Source organism: Carettochelys insculpta, chromosome 6, assembly GCF_033958435.1.
Source record: "Carettochelys insculpta isolate YL-2023 chromosome 6, ASM3395843v1, whole genome shotgun sequence".
NCBI classification, from domain to species: domain Eukaryota; kingdom Metazoa; phylum Chordata; order Testudines; family Carettochelyidae; genus Carettochelys; species Carettochelys insculpta.
This window is the reverse complement of record NC_134142.1, coordinates 48,504,091-48,524,940: the sequence shown is the minus strand read 5'-3', so window position 1 is coordinate 48,524,940 and position 20,850 is coordinate 48,504,091. Positions and strand designations below refer to the sequence as shown.

General features: G+C 39.7%; 1 protein-coding gene across 4 annotated transcripts in view; it reads left to right on the top strand.

Moving 5' to 3' along the window:
* NPAS3 (neuronal PAS domain protein 3) overlaps positions 1 to 20,850 on the top strand; it is an 870,281-nt gene that overhangs the window by 410,679 nt on the left and 438,752 nt on the right. For all 4 annotated transcript variants that reach the window (XM_074996867.1, XM_074996866.1, XM_074996865.1 and 1 more), the window contains one exon: positions 7,319 to 7,401. In XM_074996867.1, the coding sequence (XP_074852968.1) occupies positions 7,319 to 7,401 (83 nt within the window). The remainder of the gene's footprint in view (positions 1 to 7,318; positions 7,402 to 20,850) is intronic.

Below are 20,850 nucleotides of genomic sequence, written 5' to 3'. Positions count from 1 at the left end.
CTTTAAATTGGTCGATCAGATAAATGGAAGAAGGTTGTAGACTGGATTTAATAAATGACCCACTCAGCACATGTGAGCCTAGTCTGTCATGCGACTACCAAATCCCATAAGAAACCCGTCATGTTTCTGAAGTGTTCTAGTCTGATATACCCTGGTATACCAAAGTATTATTCTTCTCCTGCAGATGAACAGCATGAAATCAACTGCTTCAGGGTGGAAAAAGTAAAATGTTGATGTAATGAAATCAGAACACTGAGGAAAATAACTTTCATTCTATGTTCTAGAATTATCAGAACATTATTTTCTCATTTCTCAAAATGCCAAATATGATGGAGAGGGTACAAATTAAAAATAAAGTGCAAGTTAAGAAGTACATATTTAAGATCTCTTCTGTTACCTATAATATTAACTAGCATTGGAGCTCGGCTACCAGAGGCAAAATGTACCCTGTTTAACATATTTATGTTAGTTGTAAAATTAGGAACTGTCATTATAGTCCCGTATCACTTGCATGAGGGCAAAACACATAAATCAAAAGGCATTCCAGTGCCGTAAAAATGACATTGGACTGAATGTCATGAAACTCTTACAAGATATTTATGTACATGGAAGCCATATACCAAGACACACATTTAGATTTTTATTGGATTTGATTGACAGATATTAAAGGTGTGATTATCCAGTCCAGTCTGCATTTTTAAACATCAGTTCACTTGTGTTGGAGTATTTTTCCGAAGGGGTCAGAAGTCCAAAAGGACTGATGAGTTATTAGTAAAAGACTCTTAAATAACAAATACTGCTTTTAAACTCCACATGCAGAACATTTACAGATTTCTACTTGATCATGTCCACAGATCTTATTCAAGTTATGTCATTCATGCACTGAACAACCATACTGTGCAATTAACACCGTAGAACTGGATAGCAATAATTAGTAAGTCAATTACATTTAAACATATGCCAATGGATTTTAGGTAGTGGTACACAGAAATAGAAAATCAATGAGAAAAAAATGTGAGTGGTGATGTGTTTAGGCTTGGTGTGAAAAATAAATTACAATGTAGCTGAAAGAAAGAAAACTAGTTAAGTCTTTGTTTGTTTTAAACAATGATCATAGAGAAAGAAGAAATAATGGCTAAAAGTAGAAAACCTGTAGTTTTTTCCCCCATTTATTTCTGGTAAACCATCAATGAAATGTATATATTTTATGCAGTATTTTCTGATCATAATCAAAATGGGAACACTGATCATTGTTAACAATGCTGCATATCTTACTCTATCTATAATTAAAGCTAAAGTTTCCTTAATAAACAGGATGGTACATCCTGTTCATGCTGACTACTTGCAATATTTCAGTGGCAGGAAAAGCTAGATGGAGGTGATCATCTCTAAATAGGAGCCTGTGTGTGGAGGACTGTGGGGGGAGTTAAAGAATAAGGACCATGAATAGGGAGAGAAACCCATTTCATTTGCAGGCCTCAGCAGCCCTAAAGAATTTACAATGTTTTGAATTTTGCTCCTAAATTGTATACTGCAAATTATAGGCAGTAATGTAGCTGTGGGACAGACAAAATCATTGATGAGGAAAACTATTCAGGATCAGAGAAGTAAGAGAGCAACTTTTGGAGTGAAAACTAAAACTAAATTAATTAGTAAGAAACTAAAGCTCTGTCTGCACTATGAGATAAATTCAAATTTATTTATATCGAAGTTCTAATTCTAGAATTTATAAGTTTGAATTTGACCATCCTCACTTCCCATGTGCTCCCACAAAGTTGAGTCATTGCTGCCACACTCAAATTGTCTACCATCAACTGTTGCAGTAATGCATTGTGGAAAACTCTCCTACAGTCCCCGCATCTCTGTAGCATTCTGGGTATGCTCACTGGTCTTCACATCATCTTCCCACATTACATTTTCCTCATTCTCCTCCCAATCCCTGAAAATACGCCAATCCCTGGAAATAATGCAGGGACCCTCCAAAGTTAGAAGAAAGAGGATAGAAAAGTCTAGGAAAAAAGAGTTTTTGGTTTCCCCCCGCATCACATTGCTAACACGGGTGCAGCATGGCCATCCACTGAGTATCCTACCTCCCATCATTGCATGCATGTGATCCTTGAAAATAATGTAGGGGTCTGGACTGTTTTTTTAAAGTGAGATGAAAGAGGATAGGAAAATTTATGAAAAAAGAATTTTTAGTTTTCTGCTTCACTGTGTTGGTATTGGAAAGAGTCTTTGGCTTTCCGGTGCACTCTAAGGCTTCTGTGCAATGACTGTGTTCTCAACTGGCCATCCACCTCCCATCAGTGCATATGATCCCTGATAATAATTCATGGGTCTGAACTGTTTTGTAAAGTGAGAAGAAAGATGATAGAAAAGTATAGGAAAAAAAATACTTTGGTTTCCCATGTCATTACATTGCCCACACAGGTGTAACAACTGTGTTCTCAACTGGCCATCCACTGAGTGTACCACTTCCCATCATTGCATACATGTGATCCCTGAAAATACAACAGAGACCCAGACTGTATTTGACAGTGGGATGATAGAGGATAGAAAAGTGTAGGAAGAAAGAATTTTTGGTTTCCCGAGTCGTGTGACAGATATTGCCAACATAGGTACAACGACTGTCTCAAATGGCCATCCACGAATGTCCCACCTCCCATCACTGCATGCATGTGATCCCGGAAAATAATGCTGGGTGCTGGACTGTTTTTTAAAGTGAGAAGAAAGAGGATAGAAAAGTGCAGGAAAAAAGAATTTTTGGTTTCCCCCCAGCAGCAGCAAGTCCCAGGATGGCAAGGGGGGGGGGTGTAGTGGGGGGGCAGTTGAAGTACTCCTTTCCCATGGTAGCACTCAAACCCCAGATTTCTTAGCTACTGGGGGAAAATTTTCTCCAGAGGCAGCAAGCCCCGGTATGGGCCAAGGGAGTGGGGGTAGGGGGGGTTGGGGGGATCAGTGGAGGGAGGGCCAGTTGAGGTGATCCTTCCCTGGTGGCAGCAAGCCCTTTAGCCTCTGGGGGAGACTTCCCCATGGCAGCAGGAAAACCGCCAGCATCTTAACTGCCAGGGGAGATTTCCCCATGGCAGCAACAAAGCCCATAATATCTTTCCCACCCTTGGAGCCCTAAACCTGCTACTGGCAGCAATGTCAGCACCAAACGGGTTGATTTGGGGGCTGTCCACTGTGTGACACCTGTGAGGGAGGGAAAGGGGTTCACACACAAATATAAACCTCTGAGAAGAAGTTTCGTGGTGTGTTATGCAGTCATGACCCCCAGCACAGCCTTGCTGACGTGGTACAGTAGGGCATGGGCTGGTGCCAGGCAGTGCAGAAAAAAATAGCAAGCGTACAGACAGAGCTGTGAACTCCCTGTGGGGGCTCTTTGAATGGGTAGATGCACTCACAGTGCTAATAGCATAGAAAGTAAGTAAGTAAGTAAGACATTTCTCAGGCTCTCATACCAGCATAAGCCCACAGCTAAAGGCTCGCTGCTACTGCTTGGAAATTCATAGTCTTCCTACTACTGGAGAGCACCAGCCAGAGCGGAGCACTGAGAGGGGCATTATGGGTTACATATGGGACACGTCTGGAGTCTTATAAATTCACTTTTAAGATGTGGCGCTTCCACACTTGTCTTTCATTGAACTTCTGAATTCAAGCTTGACACTATACCTGTCAGGCAACTACAGTTTTGTAATCTCAAGATTGGAGCACCCAAAATTGAGCTAATGGTCTTTACAAAGAAGATAGTCATGTGGTAAATTCAAGCTAACTGAATAAATTTGAATTTATCTTGTAGTGTAGACACAGCTTAAGTGAAGCACAGGAATAACACAGACGTGACATACCTCTTCAGCTATTGTTTGGAATAAGTTTTTTACTGACTGTGACGTAATCTATTGTCTCAGTTCAGTGTAGCTATGTCTATATGAGAGCAATCCATCAACAGAAGTTTTCTCAGAAAATATCTTCTGACAAAACTTCTGTCGACAGATTGTGGCTAGGCAGCAAAGCAGATTAAAATGATCCGCTCTGTTGACAGAGAGCAGCTGGACTGCTTGGCTGCTCTCTTGTCAGAACGGCCAACCAGAAGCACAGCACACAGGGCTGCCCAGTGGCCCAGAAGCTCAGTCTGTCGACAGAGGAACACCCCTCCCCGGCCCCTGCAGTGTCCACACAGCTTTTTTGTTGACAAATTCTGTTGAGAAAGGCATTAAGCAGAAGGCTGTTGACAAAACTGTCGCCTTCGGTCAATTTGCTGTCAACAGAACGCATTTTTAGTGTGGACACTTTGTGAGGTTTCTTGACAGAACTCTCTAGTGTAGCTGTAGCCTGTGTAATGAAAAAAGCTGGGACACCCTTGCCTTTGCTTTTAGCTGTTTTTATGTATGCTTTCTTGATTTCATTTATGAGAGTAGATTAATATGACATAGAAATACTGGGTCTGGAGCAGTCACCATTTGTAACGGTAATATGGCTGTTGGCTGACTCTATTAACAATGAAGTCACTTGTGTGTCCTGTTTAAATATTTTAGAACTTCCTGAAAGGAAATTACATGAAGCATTTGTAAGGGGTGACATTATACTTATATTCTTGGCATATATCTTTGTGTGCAGAAATCAGATTTGTCTGTTGATATCACAGAAGTATGCTACAAATTGTTGCCGTAAAATTAGTTTTCACTGGACAATTGATAATCAGCTTGCTAATAAGTTAACCTGTTCAGTAACAGCTTTGGAATACTTGTTAGTCTTGTATTTTGTATTTGTTGTTACCTGCTACAAACTTTATCACTGAACCTGTTTGATCAAATGCGCTCAGATTATGTCTTCAAAGCACTAGTGAGATCACATCTAGCGTATTGCATCTAATTCTGAGCCCCTCAGTATAGAAGGGATGTGGATGCATTGGAGCGGGTTCAGTGGAGGGCAATGAAAATGATTAAGGGGCTGGAGCATTTGATGTATGAGGAATGGCTGAGGGATTTGGGCTTATTTAGTTTGCAGAAGAGAAGACTTAGGGGTGATTTGATAGCAGCCTTCAGCTTCCTGAAAGGAGGCTCTAAAGAGGATGGGGAGAGGCTTCACAGTGGTGAACAGAGAGCAATGATCTGAAGTTAACAGAGGGAGAGGTGTTGGTTAGACATCAGGAAAAAATATTTCACCAGGAGGGTGGGTGAAACACTGAAATGCATTACCGAAAGAGATGGTGGAATCTCCATCCCTAGAGATTTTAAAGTCCCAGATTGACATAGTCCTGACTGGGATGATTTAGTTGGGGTTGATCCTGCTTTGGACAGGGGGCTGGACTAGATGACCTTCTGAGGTCCCTTACAGTCCTAGAACTCTATGGTTCTATGATATGATTCTATATGCAATACTGCTACTTATCCTCCAGTGGCACTGTTCCACCCAGGTCTTAAGTGGAGTGTGGGTAATGTAGAGAGGTTGCAACAAATGCCACCCTTCTTATTCTGGTGTGAATTTGTCTGTCCCAACTCCCACATACACCACTACCCCATTCAGTGCTAGACACAAGCTAGACCCAAAACAAAACAAAACAAAACCAAACTAAACCCCAAACCCCTCTATAGCTACATGTTTCAGAGAGGTGGTCTGTTTCAGCAAAAACAAAGGAGTCCTGTGACACCTGAAAGACTAACAAATTTCCAGAAAAGATTATGCTATAATAAATGGGTTAGTCTTTCAGGTGCCACAGGATTCCTTGTTTTTCCTGCATCTACAGTAAGTTACTTCCCTCCTTGTCCGTGTTTAGGCATCTATTATTCTTTTGTTGTTGTTCCTGGCAAACCATGGCTATGTCAAGACAGGTGGATTTGTTGGCAGAAGTTTTTGTCAGAAGAAGATATCTTCCAACAAAACTTCTGTTGACTGATCACAGCCAGACCTCAGGACAGATTGAAAGAGCAATCCGCTCTGTCAGCAGAGCAGCTGGGCTGCCTGGCCATTCTGTTGGCAAAACACCCAACTGAAAGCACAGCAGACAGGGTTGTCTGGTGTTCCAGAAGCCCTTTCTGTTGACAGAAGGACCCCCACAGAACATCCAGACCGGCTTTTGGTTGACAGATACCTGTCAGCTGAAGCATTCTTCCTCATGGTGTACAGCTGTCAACAAAAGTGCTGTGTTCTGTCACCTTATTGTCGACAGAACACCCTTGGGAATCTGGACACTCCACGGATTTTGTTGATAAGAGTCCTTGTGCCAGCAAATCCCTCTAATGTAGACATAGTCTATATGCAGTAGAGATCAATGAAAGTTCTACTGTGCATACAATTTCTTGATTTTCCTTTCATTTTAGTTATCTTTGTCTTTGAAAACATAACTACAAGTAACTTCCTTTCTATTTCTAAAACTATTTATTTTAACAAATTGTATGGAGAATACTGTTTGAAGACACAAGAGGTACCTTACAGTCTGGGATATTGCAATATTTTCCAATACTTACAGTAGGAAATAGTTTTGATATCTCAGATATTATGGGGAGGGAATTGTTTGCAAATGGTGACCTTTTCAGTCACTTCATTCCTTCAGTTCATTTTCAAATGAAGGACATGCATGTTCAGAAAGACATCTTTCTTATTTTTACAATTAAGGAATAATGTGTGGTTTTCACCTGAACAATTGAAAGCACACTCATTGTATTTAGCATCTTGTACTTTCATATTTCTTAATTTTAACCTAACCCAGCCCACAGTCTCAACAGTTTGAATAAAGAAATTTCTATTGGCACTTTGGCAATATTTGCATAATCCAGCGATTCTCTGGTGCCTATGTTTGTGGGCCAAGCACCCTCCCTCCTCTCTATCTGTATATATTTGTATACATATAATACACATTCTCTCTTTCTCTCTCTGTCACCCTGAGGATGTCACACGGGCTGCAGGTTGAAAACCACTTGTGTATTCTGTTCATTTTCAGAGTACCCATGCACTTTGATATCTTTTGAAAAGAAACAGAGAGGAAGCTGTGCTAGTCTATACACTATCAAAACAAAAAGCAGCCAAGTAGCACTTTAAAGACTAGCTAAATAGTTTAATAGACTATTTTGCTAGTCTTTAAAGTGCTACTTGACTGCTTTGTGTTTTGAAAAGAATAATAGTATGCCGCAAAATTCAGGTTGATGAAAATTATGCAGTGATTTTACTGGCTAGAGTGCAAGACAGAAACTGTAAATAACACTAGAGGTGTTTAAAAATGCAAGAATACATGTTTGTAGTATATGTCCAGTGGTGAAATCAGGCATACAATATGACTAAATGTGCAGACATTGGAACATAATTGTTTTTTATTCAGTTATAGGTGCTCAGCGCAGGAGAAGCCCCAGTGCACTTGCCATTGAAGTATTTGAATCACATTTGGGAAGTCACATTTTACAGGTAAAACAAATGGCTTTACCAAAATAATCAAGAGAACTAGTAACATTTCTGTCAACATGTCACATTTCTGCCAATTATTTAAAGATATTATTAGGACTTACATTTATGAGCTTTTTTACAGGTTCATTCTGTTTTCTTTTTAGAAGGTCTCTGAGTGAGTGAAATTTAAAGTTGGGAGAGGGCAAGTATTCTCTGTCCTATAATAAGTTAGATGAATCACAATATATGGTTATATTGGGCTGTGCAGTAACTGATGCTCACATAATTACTGTGTGTTTGTATGTGTATAAAACCCCATTTTTGTCTAGATGTGATTTTTTCTTAAGTGTCCTTTTAAATTTTCTTTTCCCAATTTCTTTTACAAGAACCATTTCCCTTCCTCCACCCACAACTGTTAGTGCAAATTACAAAAATCCTTACAGAGCAGAAATAACAGGTTGTAATAAGTGACATAAGAATAATTTGATTTTCCCCAAAGTATTGTATGACATTACACAGTAGGTATATAAGAAAAGGATTAGACTGAATGACCTGATAGAAACTTTTGTGTTTGTTATGTTTTGTATTGTCAGGGCTTGGTTATTCCTCAAAACATTCTTCAGATTTTAGTGTTCAGAAAAGGAGCAGAAGCAGGTAACAAGGGCAAGAGCTACCGAATGGGGAATGTTTTGTCAATGTAGATAAAAACTAGAAAAACAAACAAGAAATATGAAAATAAGAAACCTGCTGTGCATATGTCTTCCCTAACTGCAGCACTAAATAACTGCTGTTATTTAGCAGAAATTTCTGCTTTTAAATCCAAGTATGCAGCATGAACTATTGTCTGATATGCAAGAGAGGCAAGTTGGGGTACCATAATGAGAAGTATTCCACTACATCTGAAACAGTTGAGTGGTATTTCTCTGTACTACCACAGCTGTGCCTTTGAAAGAAGCTATGGACAATCTTCAGATTTTCAGATCTTTTTTACACTTACCAAAACGTGAAATGGTAACAAAGGTAATTCTAGCAATATGTAAAATTTACCAATTGAGTGAATTTCCTTTCAGTGCAAAAATTATCAATGATGTGGTTTAATTATTTGTACATCCTTGGCGGAGATCTAGGTTCAAGTTTTTAATGCTGTGAGCAAATACTTACGATTATTGTGCCGAAGATGGTAAATGTGCACCGAGTTTTGCACATTTGGCACAAGTGCTGTTGTACTGCCCCACAGAGGTAACAACACAAAATACAAAAGAATAAAAAAATAAGCAGTTGCTGTGTAATTTCTGAGTTTGTGTAATCTGTGTGCATGCTGCAATGAATTTATAAATACATTCTTCAAAGGTGCACTTTTTGCGATATGTATCCTTGTCATATCTGGATAAAACTTCATCAGAATTGATTTGGATCCAGTTTTAGTACAGGCATCGATCATGACTTTACATATGCATACAGTTCATTCTGCTATTTGAGGGCTATCACACTGCAGTCTTACAAACTTTTTGGAGTGTAAGATTTTTCATTCACTGAATGGTTAAGAAGCTTTCATCAATTTTCTATGCTTAAAGCAGATCTCGCATTTATTTTGGATTCTCCTCCCTGCCCCCTGCATGTAATTAATACATGGAGAATGTAAGAGCTACCACATAAAGAGCTAAAAATCACCACAGTATGTTTATGTGGAGTTAATGGTTTTCGGTCTAGTCACCGTAAATTCCATATTGATTATTTGTTGTGGTGTGGCCTTTTCAAAGAAGGTGTTGGTCTTTCCAAATTGCTTCTATTAATCTTTAGCAGAATTGATAGAAGAAAGTTCTTGGGTGACATTTAAAAGAGAATAGATGATGATGATGGATTAAGAGTGCAATGAACTTATAATGGATGTAAGTTTGTCATCATACATTAAAAAAATTCATCTTCCATTACCTGGCTAAAATTGTATAAAGCAACACTCAGTAAGAGATTGCAGGCAGAGAAGGCATTGAAACACAGTACCTACAGCCTACCTACAGGAACCTCAGATTATCCCATTGTGATGACATAGGTAGAAGCACTTTGTGAGGTCATTGAAAAGCATTCCAGACGGTTGGAACACTCATATCCATGTCACAACCCCAGCTAGAGTCTCCTGCAGTGAAATGCTGCTTTAACAAGTGTTCCTTTGGAGGGTATTAAGTGTAGAGTTCATATTCAAACCAATAATGTTGAAACTGTTAGATGAGAGAGAGAGATGAACAGAGAAATATATGCCAACCTACATAAAGTGCTGTATTGCGGGAGTACCCATATTTTTCAGAATCTATTATCTAAGGAAGCTGGCTTCATAGTAAATCTGTTCAATTAACTTTATCATTAATACTTGAAAGTCCTGGCTAAAAGTAAATTCAGAAATTAAAGAGTGTTTTTCTAATATTTTTGTTCTTTCAAAATTTACTGACAGACTTATCTATATATTTAAACTATATTTAAAAAGTATACATACTTTGTTTATAGAGATGTTATAAAATAGAAATAGAGCAACATCTTGTGACATTTTAAATTTTCATTCCACAAGCAAGTACTTTCAGTCAATCATGTCATAAATTCCCAGGCTACAGCCAATTACAGTATATCATGCTGAAGAGATGATTCCCAGGTAGGTATATGGCCAAAAGGAACTACACACAATGTGCTCATGGAGAAAAAAGGAAATACCTAAATATTATTATAGCAGTGGCCTCACAATCAGAAAAGAAGCTTTCAGAAATTACCAATTAAAACACCTGGGTGAAGAAATAGTGGGAAATGCTTTGAATGGAAGAGAAGCTAGGTAATTAGAGTCGCCCATTAATTATTAGCAAGACTTCATTATACTCCATGTTCATTTTATGCATGAGAGTAGCTTTATAATGAGGTTAGGCTGTTATGAACAATATCTTAAATTTTACCTCTGTGGAGTGTTTTTTACTTCATTATAAGTTCAATGAAAATGTTTGTTTTTGTTATCTCTTATTGATAAACTTTTGCTCAAGCAGGATGTAAAAGTTAAGAAGGATAGGGTTACCTTACATCTCTTGATATGTTCTTTAACTTCTTAACTATTGAGGATTACAGAAAGGGGTCAGTGACTCCAAATTCTTAATATAATCAAGAAGGATCAGGAAATGTAGAACTAAATATAGAGAAAAGGGAAAGTTAGTGAATATATTTGCATATGCAAATTAGCTTAATTGATACTGCTTGCCTCTACAGGGATTTTTCATTACAAACTGGAGTGCTACATTGTTCAGCTCATATTGAGTAATTTAGTAACTAATGAGACCAGTTTGCACTAATTTGCATATGATAAATGAGCTTAATTGCAGTAAATAACTTGGAGGCATAATTACTTAATTTTCCTGTGTTGCACGGCTTTTAAGTTCACGTATGAACAACTCAAGATAATTTTGAATATTTAAATTAGTTGCTTTTAAAATTTCTTGAACAAAAAAAGAACACACCTTTGGATTTCAACTGAAAAACAATTGAAAGTAAAGTTTACAATACTTACTCACTAAATGTCAGTTAAAAGTAGATACATTATTAAATGTGTGTTTTGTTTGATTTTTTTTTTATGTCAAGCTCTTACTAAAGCAAAAACATTTGATACTGGATACTCTGCAGTAAGCTTTAAATGCAAGGTTTTGAAAGAAAATTTCCATTAATAATAGTAAGAGCAACTTTGTGTATAAATGGCAGTTGTTCTTATTAAGCAGTAGCTTTTTCAAATTGAAGTGGGTGCTGTGAAAGTGCCTGATTTTTCAGCCACTTTAATTTTTGTAATGGTGCATTATACTACCATAAACAACCGCAAAGGCAGTGGTTGCTTTAGATTCTACAAACTGCCTTACTACTGTACTGTTTCTCACATTTTATATGCACCATCCCTTTCCATCAGAGAGCTGTTGGGCTGTGTCTACAGGAGAGGGTTTTTCCAGCAAAACTGGTCTTTTGTCAGAACATCCCAGGGAGCATCTACATGCAAAATATGCTTTGTCGACAGTCTGTTGACAAAACTCGGCACGTCTGCCGGCAGTGTTGTACCACTCCAAATTCAGGTATAATGCCTTTCTTGACAGTTTTCTGTTGACAAAACAGCTGTGTAGAGACTCCAGGACCCTTTGTCAACAGGTTTGCAGAGAATCCCTGTTTGCAGGGCTTCTGGACAGCCGTTCTGTCGAGAGAGGGCTGGGCAGTCTGGCTGCTCTCTATTGACAGAGTGGATTACTCTTTAGATCTGCTTTTATGTGTAGACACAATCTGTCAACAGAAATTTTGCTGGGAAATCCCTTCTGACAGTGACTTCTGTTGACAGATGCTTCTCGTGTGGATGTAGCCTTGGAGTTTCTATGTCCTATAAATCTTCATTTTGTGTTGGCTTTATCATGGTACCAGTTGTAATAGTGCTTCAGGTCATGTGGAATTGCTCACAAGGAAATAGATTGAAAACACCAGCTTAGTTCTCGCTGGGGAATAAAAATTACTTAGCCAACTTTGGGCCATTATTGGAACCATCTATATACTATCAAAATAAAAAAGCAGTCCAGTAGCACTTTAAAAACTAACAGAATAATTTATTAGGTGATGAGCTTTCGTGGGACAGACCCACTTCTTCAGACCATAGCCATACCAGAACAGACTCAATATTTAAGGCACAGAGAACCAAAAACAGTAATCAAGGTTGGCAAACCAGAAAAATATTATCAAGGTGAACAAATATAAGGTGCCACAGGACCCTTTGTTGCTGTTACAAATTAGACAGTAGAGGGGCAGAAGGTGGGGGGGGTGTCAAGAATTAGATTAAGCCAAGTATGCAAAAGAGCCCCTATAATAACCTAAAAAATTCCCATCCCGGTTCAAGCCATGTGTTAATGTGTTGAATTTGAATATAAAAGAGAGTTCAGCAGCCTCTCTTTCCAATCTGTTGTGAAAATTCCTCTTCAATAAGACACAAACCTTCAGGTCATTAACAGAATGGCCCAGTCTATTAAAATGCTGGCTGACCATTTCGTGGCCCAGGAGTGTTTTTATGTCTTTTTTGTGCCCATTAATTCTTTGTCTAAGAGAGTTTGAAGTCTGCCCAATACACAAAGCGTCTGGGCATTGTTGGCACATGATGGTATATATGATGTTAGCTGAGGAACATGAGAGTGTGCCTGTGATTCTGTGAATAACCTGGTTAGGTCAAGTGATGGTATCTCCAGAATAGATGTGTGGACAAAGCTGGCAACAGGCTTTGTTGCAAGGAAAAGTTCTAGGACTGGTGTTCCTGCTGTATAGACTGTGATTGTTGGAGAGAATCCTCATAAGGTTGGGAGGTTGTCAAGAGGCCTGTCACCTCGGGCCTTCTGGAGTGTGGCATCCTGATTAAGGATAGGTTGTAGGTCTTTAATAATGTATTGCAGTGGTTTGAGTTGGGGGCTGTAGATAATGACCAGTGGTATTCTGTTCTTGGCTTTTTTGGGCCTATCTTGGAGTAGCTGGTGTTTGCGTATTTGTCTGGCCCTGTCAATTTTTTTTTTTTATTTCTCCTGATGAGTAATTCAGGTTTATGAATATTTGGTCAAGGGTTTTCAGTCTCTGTCAGTAGGATCAGAGCAAATACGATTGTACCTAAGGGCTTGACTGTAAACAGTGGATCTAGTTATGTATGCAGGATTGAAACTAGAAGCGTTTAGGTAAGTATAGCAATCAGTGGGTCTCCAGTAGAGTGTGGTACCATCTAGTAACACTATAACAGAGAGTGTAGTCATGGCCCTATAATTTGTATGTCTCCATCCTATGCTGAAAAAGGACTCGGTTACTTTCTTGACAGCATTCTCTCCTTTCCTTAGGTCTTTCAAGGAGCAAATCCAGAGCTAAACAAGACTAGTGAAGTTGCTGAATCAGAGCAACTTTATGTGATAATCCCTGGTGTCCTGTGGATTGGATTGGGATCTGGCATGTTGCATACTGTGCATGCTTTGTGATTTTTTCTGAGCTGGGAAAAATCCAGTCTTTTGGTAGAATGATAGAAGATTCCACAGCTAATCCTTAAAGGAGGTTTACTTTTCTTTTGCTCCATTCTGTAGGATCTGACAGATGGTTGGGGCCATTGTGTTTACTTCAGCTTTTCTGCATTTAAAAATGCAAAATAACACAAAATCTACCAAATGATATAACAAATCTTCTATATAGTTGCAAGCATTTTACACAATTTACATTAAATTACATATTTTCATAGATTCTTGATTCTTACATGTATTCTGGTTGCTGCCAAATACAGGGATATGCTAGCAATTAAATCTTTTAATAAGTGCTGAAAAAGACATACTTCTAATCCAAAGAAATCTTCTCAACTTTAAAAAAGCCTCTTTTTTACATTTATAATAAGAATGTAAGCATTAGTTTTGTCTTTGTAAGAAATACAGTAACAGTAGTATGTAGCAGTGGGTATGTCTACATAGCAGCATTATTCCAAAATAAACTATTCTGGCGGAGTTATTCCAGAATAATTTATTTTGAAATAATGCTGCTACACACAAAATCATTTCAAAATAGCACTTAATTATTTCAAAATAGTTGTTGCGTTATGTAGATACTAGAATAGTTATTTCAAAATAATGGCTTTTATTTCCACGTAACTTTGCTGTGGACACATACCCAGTATTAACATAGGGCTTGTGACACTCTGGCTACGTCTACACGTGCAGCCAACATCGAAATAGCTTATTTCGATGTTGCGACATTGAAATAGTCTATTTCGATGAATAACGTCTACACGTCCTCCAGGGCCGGCAACGTCGATGTTCAACTTCGACGTTGCTCAGCCCAACATCGAAATAGGCTCAGCTAGGGAACGTCTACACGTCAAAGTAGCACACATCGAAATAGGGATGCCAGGCACAGCTGCAGACAGGGTCACAGGGCGGACTCAACAGCAAGCCGCTCCCTTAAAGGGCCCCTCCCAGACACAGTTGCACTAAACAACACAAGATACACAGAGCTGACAACTGGTTGCAGACCCTGTGCCTGCAGCATAGATCCCCAGCTGCCGCAGAAGCAGCCAGAAGCCCTGGGCTAAGGGCTGCTGCCCACGGTGACCATAGAGCCCTGCAGGGGCTGGAGAGAGAGCATCTCTCAACCCCCCAGCTGATGGCCGCCATGGAGGACCCAGCAATTTCGACGTTGCGGGACGCGGATCGTCTACACGGTCCCTACTTCGACGTTGAACGTCGAAGTAGGGCGCTATTCCTATCTCCTCATGAGGTTAGCGACTTTGACGTCTCGCCGCCTAACGTCGAAGTTAACTTCGAAATAGCGCCTGACGCGTGTAGACGCGACGGGCGCTATTTCGAAGTTGGTGCCGCTACTTCGAAGTAGCGTGCACGTGTAGACGCAGCTTCTGTTATTTATCCTCTAGAGCTGGTCAGTTACTCATTTTGAATAATGTTCTGCATGAAATTTAACATTCCTTGATAGTTCAAAATCACTCAAAATTAACTCTGATGCATTTGGGTATAGCTGTTATTAATAAATATTCACCAAATAATTTGGACAAACATGTTTTTGTCTGTTGGTTGATTGTGAACTTTTTGCCACTTAATTACAATAACTATTGAACCAAAGCAGCATGAAAGTAACACTTTAAAGACTGACAAAATTAATTATTCGGTGATGAGCTTTATGAAGGGAGTCTGTCCCACATAAGCTTATCACCGAATAAATAATTTCCTTAGTCTTTGAGGTGCTACATTTATGCTGCTTTGGTTCGTTGGAGTACAGACTAATGCAGCTACCTCTCTGCTACCATCTCTCAATAACTATTGACTTTTTGTTGTTATTCGTATTCATTCACCCTTGTCACATAGGATAATATTTTCAAAAGCAGCTAATTCCCATTTTCAGAAGTGACATAGGCACCTAGGATTTGAATTTCTTTGGACAATGGGACTGAGGCTCCCAAATCTAAGTCAGTTTTGAAAAGGGACTTAACTTCCTGGATAAGTAAGGTCCTTTGTGAAATTTTAATTACGGCCTTGCTTCTATTTCCTGATTGGTTGGTTGAGACTTTTTAATGGGGTGACAAATTAATAAGAAATAAAAAATAATGAGACACAAACTTGCATTATCAACTTTTGGGTAAATATTCATTTGAGCTGAATACTGTGAAGCTGTTGAGATTCATTTACACTTTCAAGGATGGCCAGCCTTAGTCAGAGTACTTGCTAACATGCAAAATATGCTAACGTGCAATCAGGTGTAGTAATAAAATGAATGAATTGTCAAATTGCTATTTTATTTGAAAACTGTTATGAAAAATTTTCTTCTTTGGCTTTCTCCAGTTGTAGAAAGTTACATAGACTTTGTAGGAAACTACCAGATCACCAAAGAGATTTCTGGATATTGTATTAGGTCTTGGCCTTACGTTTTTCTTCCTATTTTTGAAGTATTCTTTTTGCAGCAAAAGAAGGATAATGACATCAGTCAAGCCTGGTAAATTCAAAAGGTGAAAAAAGTTCACTAAATTTTCTCACTACAATGGCCGTGTCTACACTGACAAAAAACGTAGAAACGGCCATGCAAATTACTAGTGAGGCACTGAAATGCATATTCAGCACCTCATTAGCGTGCTGTCAGCCGTGGCTATTCATAATTACCACTTTTGCTCCTGAGTGGCTCGTCCAGATGGGGGTCCTTTTCGAAAGGACCGCACCAACTTCAAAATCCCCTTATTCCTATGAGCTCATTTGGAAGTTTTTTGTCAGTGTAGACGTAGCCAATATGTTTTTACATTAAAATATATCGATTTGTTTGTAACAATGAACAACATATCAAGTTAACGATACTGTATTCTCATGAGTAAGAAGACATCTTCAAGGTAACAGATTAACTGGAGAATGTGCTGCTAATTTTTTTCTGCATTATAAATATCTATAGGGTTGTAACTAATTTAGTTTGAGCAAAACCTATGGCTGTTTACTGTTAAAGTTAGAGGAAAGACCACTACAGCAGTACAGGTCTTTTTTGGTATTGAAAGATGGTATGGGAGTTGCACATAGTTTATAATATAGGTCAGAAACAAAAAAATGTTTCCCATGAGTAGAAACAAGGTTTAGGGTGAGTAGGGTGAATTCTCCAATTTAAAATTAAACAGGATAAATGATCATTATTGAATAAGACAATAAAAACAATTATTTTTGTTCAGCTACGAGGTTTAAGTATTTTAAAAGTTTTTTGAGTTTTGAAATTGATATAATACAGTTTGTTGTGTATTCATTTTGCATAGGGAAACAAGTATAAATTGACATCAAGTGAAAAGATGATCTTGGAGCAAGATGAATAGCGGGCACATTTCCAGTCTTCTCAGAGATTCTTATTAGAGCACAGTACCCTAGCTGACCTGTGAAGTGGAAGAGAGGAGAAACAGATAGTAAGATACTGGATTGCTGTAAAACATTTGTGGAAAGATTCCTCTTCTCATGTACTATTTTCAACAACTTGAAGTATTATAAATGAGGTGAACTCTGTAAAACACTGGTCAGGATAGTGACAGAGACATGAAATTAAAAGTGAGGAAGCAGCAGATGGTAGTCCTGGAATAGAGAGATGATTAAGACAGTCTAGAAAGAATATTAACTGGAGAGAGTGCACCACTGGCTTGGAAAGGTATGGACAATAAATGGCAATTGCTAATTATACCAGTTGAAACAGTTCATTTTCTTATAGAGCTGTACTGGATTAAGGGGGAGGGTTGTTAATTGCTCTGTGTGAGCACATGTCATAAGAAGGAATTGTTGTAAAAAGTACAAAATTATAGCCACCTTTATGATACATTTGGGGCAGATATCTGGGCTTGATGGAAGAAAGGAGAGTGAGGAATTAGAATGACTGTCTGGCTATACATAGAGGAGAACAGGAGACATTTGACATAGGTTTAAGCAGGTCACAACTTTATTATTAAATGTCTGAAACTACCCAGAAGACAAAATTGTACTGTGCAAGTGACTCCATATTTATTTCCATAATTACCCAAAGATATTCCACCAGCTCCCCTGCTTTTTCCATACAGGTCCCTCCATGAAATCCATTGCTGGGATCTGACAGTCCACCCTGCCTCATAAGAGAGTAAAGGTGGGCGATAAGAATTGGGGTTTGGCTTCCTGCTGTACCAATCATAGGATTCCCCAACCACCCCACGTTTGTTCCTTTAATAAACACATCCACAGTTTTCATCTCCCCTTCAAACCCACTGCGATAAAGCCAACTGCAGTGTGGTCATTATTGTTAACACTAACCAAGCAGATTAAAGTTACGTACCAGTTGGTAAAATAAAATGGAACTCAGCATAAGAAATATTTGAGCCTAAAGCAGACAATGAAATGGTTTTTAATCATGTCTTGGCAGTTAAGAGATATGCATTGTGTGATAAAATGGAATGCACAGAGGGCAGGGTAGATTGGAGAAGAGGATTAAAAATGGCATAGGCCTCCATAGGGGAGTGATTTCAAAAGACACAAGCTTTACTTTATACATTATAATTATGAATTTGACCCTCATCTTTATCACACATAATTGACTATCATCAGACTCATTCCTTTGTTTAAATAATACCTAAAGTTTTCAGGGTGAAGCTGGAGGAGATACAAGCTGAGCTCAGACATGTAATTCAAAATTAAACAAATTATGAGAGGAAGGAGCTGCATTGAAAAACTAAAACTCCTGTACACCCAGGGCTTTTTTTCTGGCGGCATGTGCCGGTACTTCATACTGGCACCTCCCCTCCAGGGTTTCTGTGGCTGGGGCTGCTGGTGGGGCTTAGCTCCCTAGCTGGCTCCCAACCGCGGGGCTGCCAGAGCTTCTCCCACCCCACAGCAGCACGTCACCAGAGTCAGAGCCCTGGCCACCCTGCAGCAGCATGAGGGCCAGGAGCCAGAGTCCCTGCCAGCTTGCAGCAGTATGGGGGCCAGGAGCCAGAATCCCTGCTGCTCCTGAAGCAGCACGGGGGCCAGGAAGCTCTTATGGGCCTGGGAACCAGAGCCCCCATGGCAGAGTGGAGCTGGGAGCAGGGGCTCTCACTTGTTCCCGCAGCAGCAGGGGCTGGAAGCTGGAGCCCCCACCAAAATTCCAGCAGCTCCAGCTGTGGGAACCTGTACCGGCTCCTTTTTTATTTTTTTTAAACAAAAAAGCACTGTCTACACCATAGGTTCCAAACCTTTTCAGTAAGATGGCACACTTCAATAAGACAAACAATTGCACAGTGCACCCACTTTTTTCAGCTGAACCAAATACTCATAAACGTCATGTTTACTTAAATGTACTATGGTTAGTAGAGAGATTTGCGACATAGTAGTGCATACAACAAGATAAACAAAGATAAAAACGCATTGTTTCAAATCCACCACAGCATACACCATCTTAGACAGCAAGCACAGACACATTTTCAAAATCTGCTCAGTATCATGCTAGGGATGTGGAATAAAGGAGTAATCACTGGAAATCAGGCTCCCCTCCTAACAAGACCATTGGAACTAGGATGTAGCATTTAAATGGCATCCCAGCTCCAACAGGCTTCCGCCCTCCCTCCTACCCCCTTGCCACAGAAAGGAGTGGGGCAGTTTCCCAGCCATCTTGTTCGGGCTGGGAAGCAGCATTTCAGCTGCCTCCCAGTGTGAATGGTTCCCTGTAGAGTTGGCATTTCTCCTCACAGTGGCTCTGCAAAGACACACAGTAAGGGGAAATTGATTAAATTTCATGACACACTTGGACAGTTCTCACAGCAGACCAATGTGGCTCAGCACACTGCTTGACTGGTCTACACCAATGCAAAAACCTTTAAGGACAAAAGTAGTTAATCTAGAATAGCTGGTAACAGAACACAACATAGACATTGTACACCCTTCTGGGGAATAATGGGATCACAATAATGAATAAACTGAAGAAATGAAATAGATATCTCCACTGAGCATTGAGAGCAAGACCAATATTTCGAAGGAGGAAGTAGAAAGAGCAGTAAAACGACTAATGAACAACGAAAGCACGTGAAATAATAAGACCACGGGAGAGATGATCAAATACGGCGAAGCAAGTATGATTCAGGAAATTCACCAACTATGTAATATAGCATCGAAAGAAGGGAAGATACCTAAGGAATGGACAAGATCCGTGTTAGTGACAATACATAAGAAAGGAAGTTCATTGGAGTGCAAGAACTATAGAATGATTGCCCTAACAAGTCATCTAGGAAAGGTGCTGATGATGATACTGATGGAGAGACTGAGATGTCAGATAAAAGAATATCTAGCGGACGAGTTAAGTGGGATTCAGGAAAGATAGATGTACCATACAGCGGATATTGGCACTAAGATTGATAGCTGAGAAAGCTCAATGAAAGAATGAGAACATCTACAATTGCTTTGTCTATTTTCAGAAGGCATTTGAGAGTATAGATCAGAAAGTGAGTTGGATGGTGGTGGAGTCATACAGAGTGGATAGCAGACTGATATGGTTGTTGAAGGTTATGAACGGCAATGCAGAGGCAGCGGTGAGAACATGTGGACAGCTGGGAGGTTGCTGTAGAGCGAGTAGAGGTCTGAGATATGGAGATCTAGAGAGAGTGATGGACAGGATCAAGGAAGAGGTAAAAGGGATCGATCTAGAGAATGTAGAGAAGTTAACGTATCTGGGGAGCAACATAACATATGCTCTACACTGTAAGAAAGAAATAGTGACTAGAACAGAGAAAGCAAGAGCAAGTTTGAAGGTGATGAATAAGATCTGGAAATGCAAAGTGAGTAGCTTAGGAATGAAGCTGAGCATCTTGAAAATGTGTGTATTCAGCAGTATGTTGTATGGATGTGAGACATGGGTGGTAACAAAAGATTTGAAGAGAAGGATATTGGCATTCAAGAGGAGTTATAGAAAGATCCTGAGAATAGGATGGATGCAGGTTATATAGGAAGATACAGTCGAAAGAAAACCTACTGCAGAAGGTTACAGTAAAACCCTGAGTTATGCTCAAATTTTTTGCACAAGTCGGGGTGTGGAGCCACTTACAAGACCCAGGAAACTGAACAGCCCACCAATTTCCTGGCTGCTTCTCCCTGCCTTCCACCAGCTGCATAGCTATCAGCCTGACAGTGGCATGACTGTGGGAAGGCGGGGAGAAGTCTCTTAGCTTTCCTAGCTGCCTGAAGCTGTGGGCACCTAGGCAGGCTAAGAGACCCTTCTCTCTGCCTTCTCCCAGCCCTGCAGCTATCTGACTGACAGCCACGCAGCCAGGGGAAGTCAGGGAGAAGGGGCTTTTAGCCTGCCTATCTTTCCCCAGCTATGAGAAGCTATGCTGGTGAGTGCCAGAGGCAGGCTGTGGCTGGAAGGCACTTACTTAAGCAGCTCCCAGCCGGCAGCACTCTCGGGCAGCGTTACCTTCCTGATTGCAGCTCCAGATCACTCCTTGTGGCTCTCTGT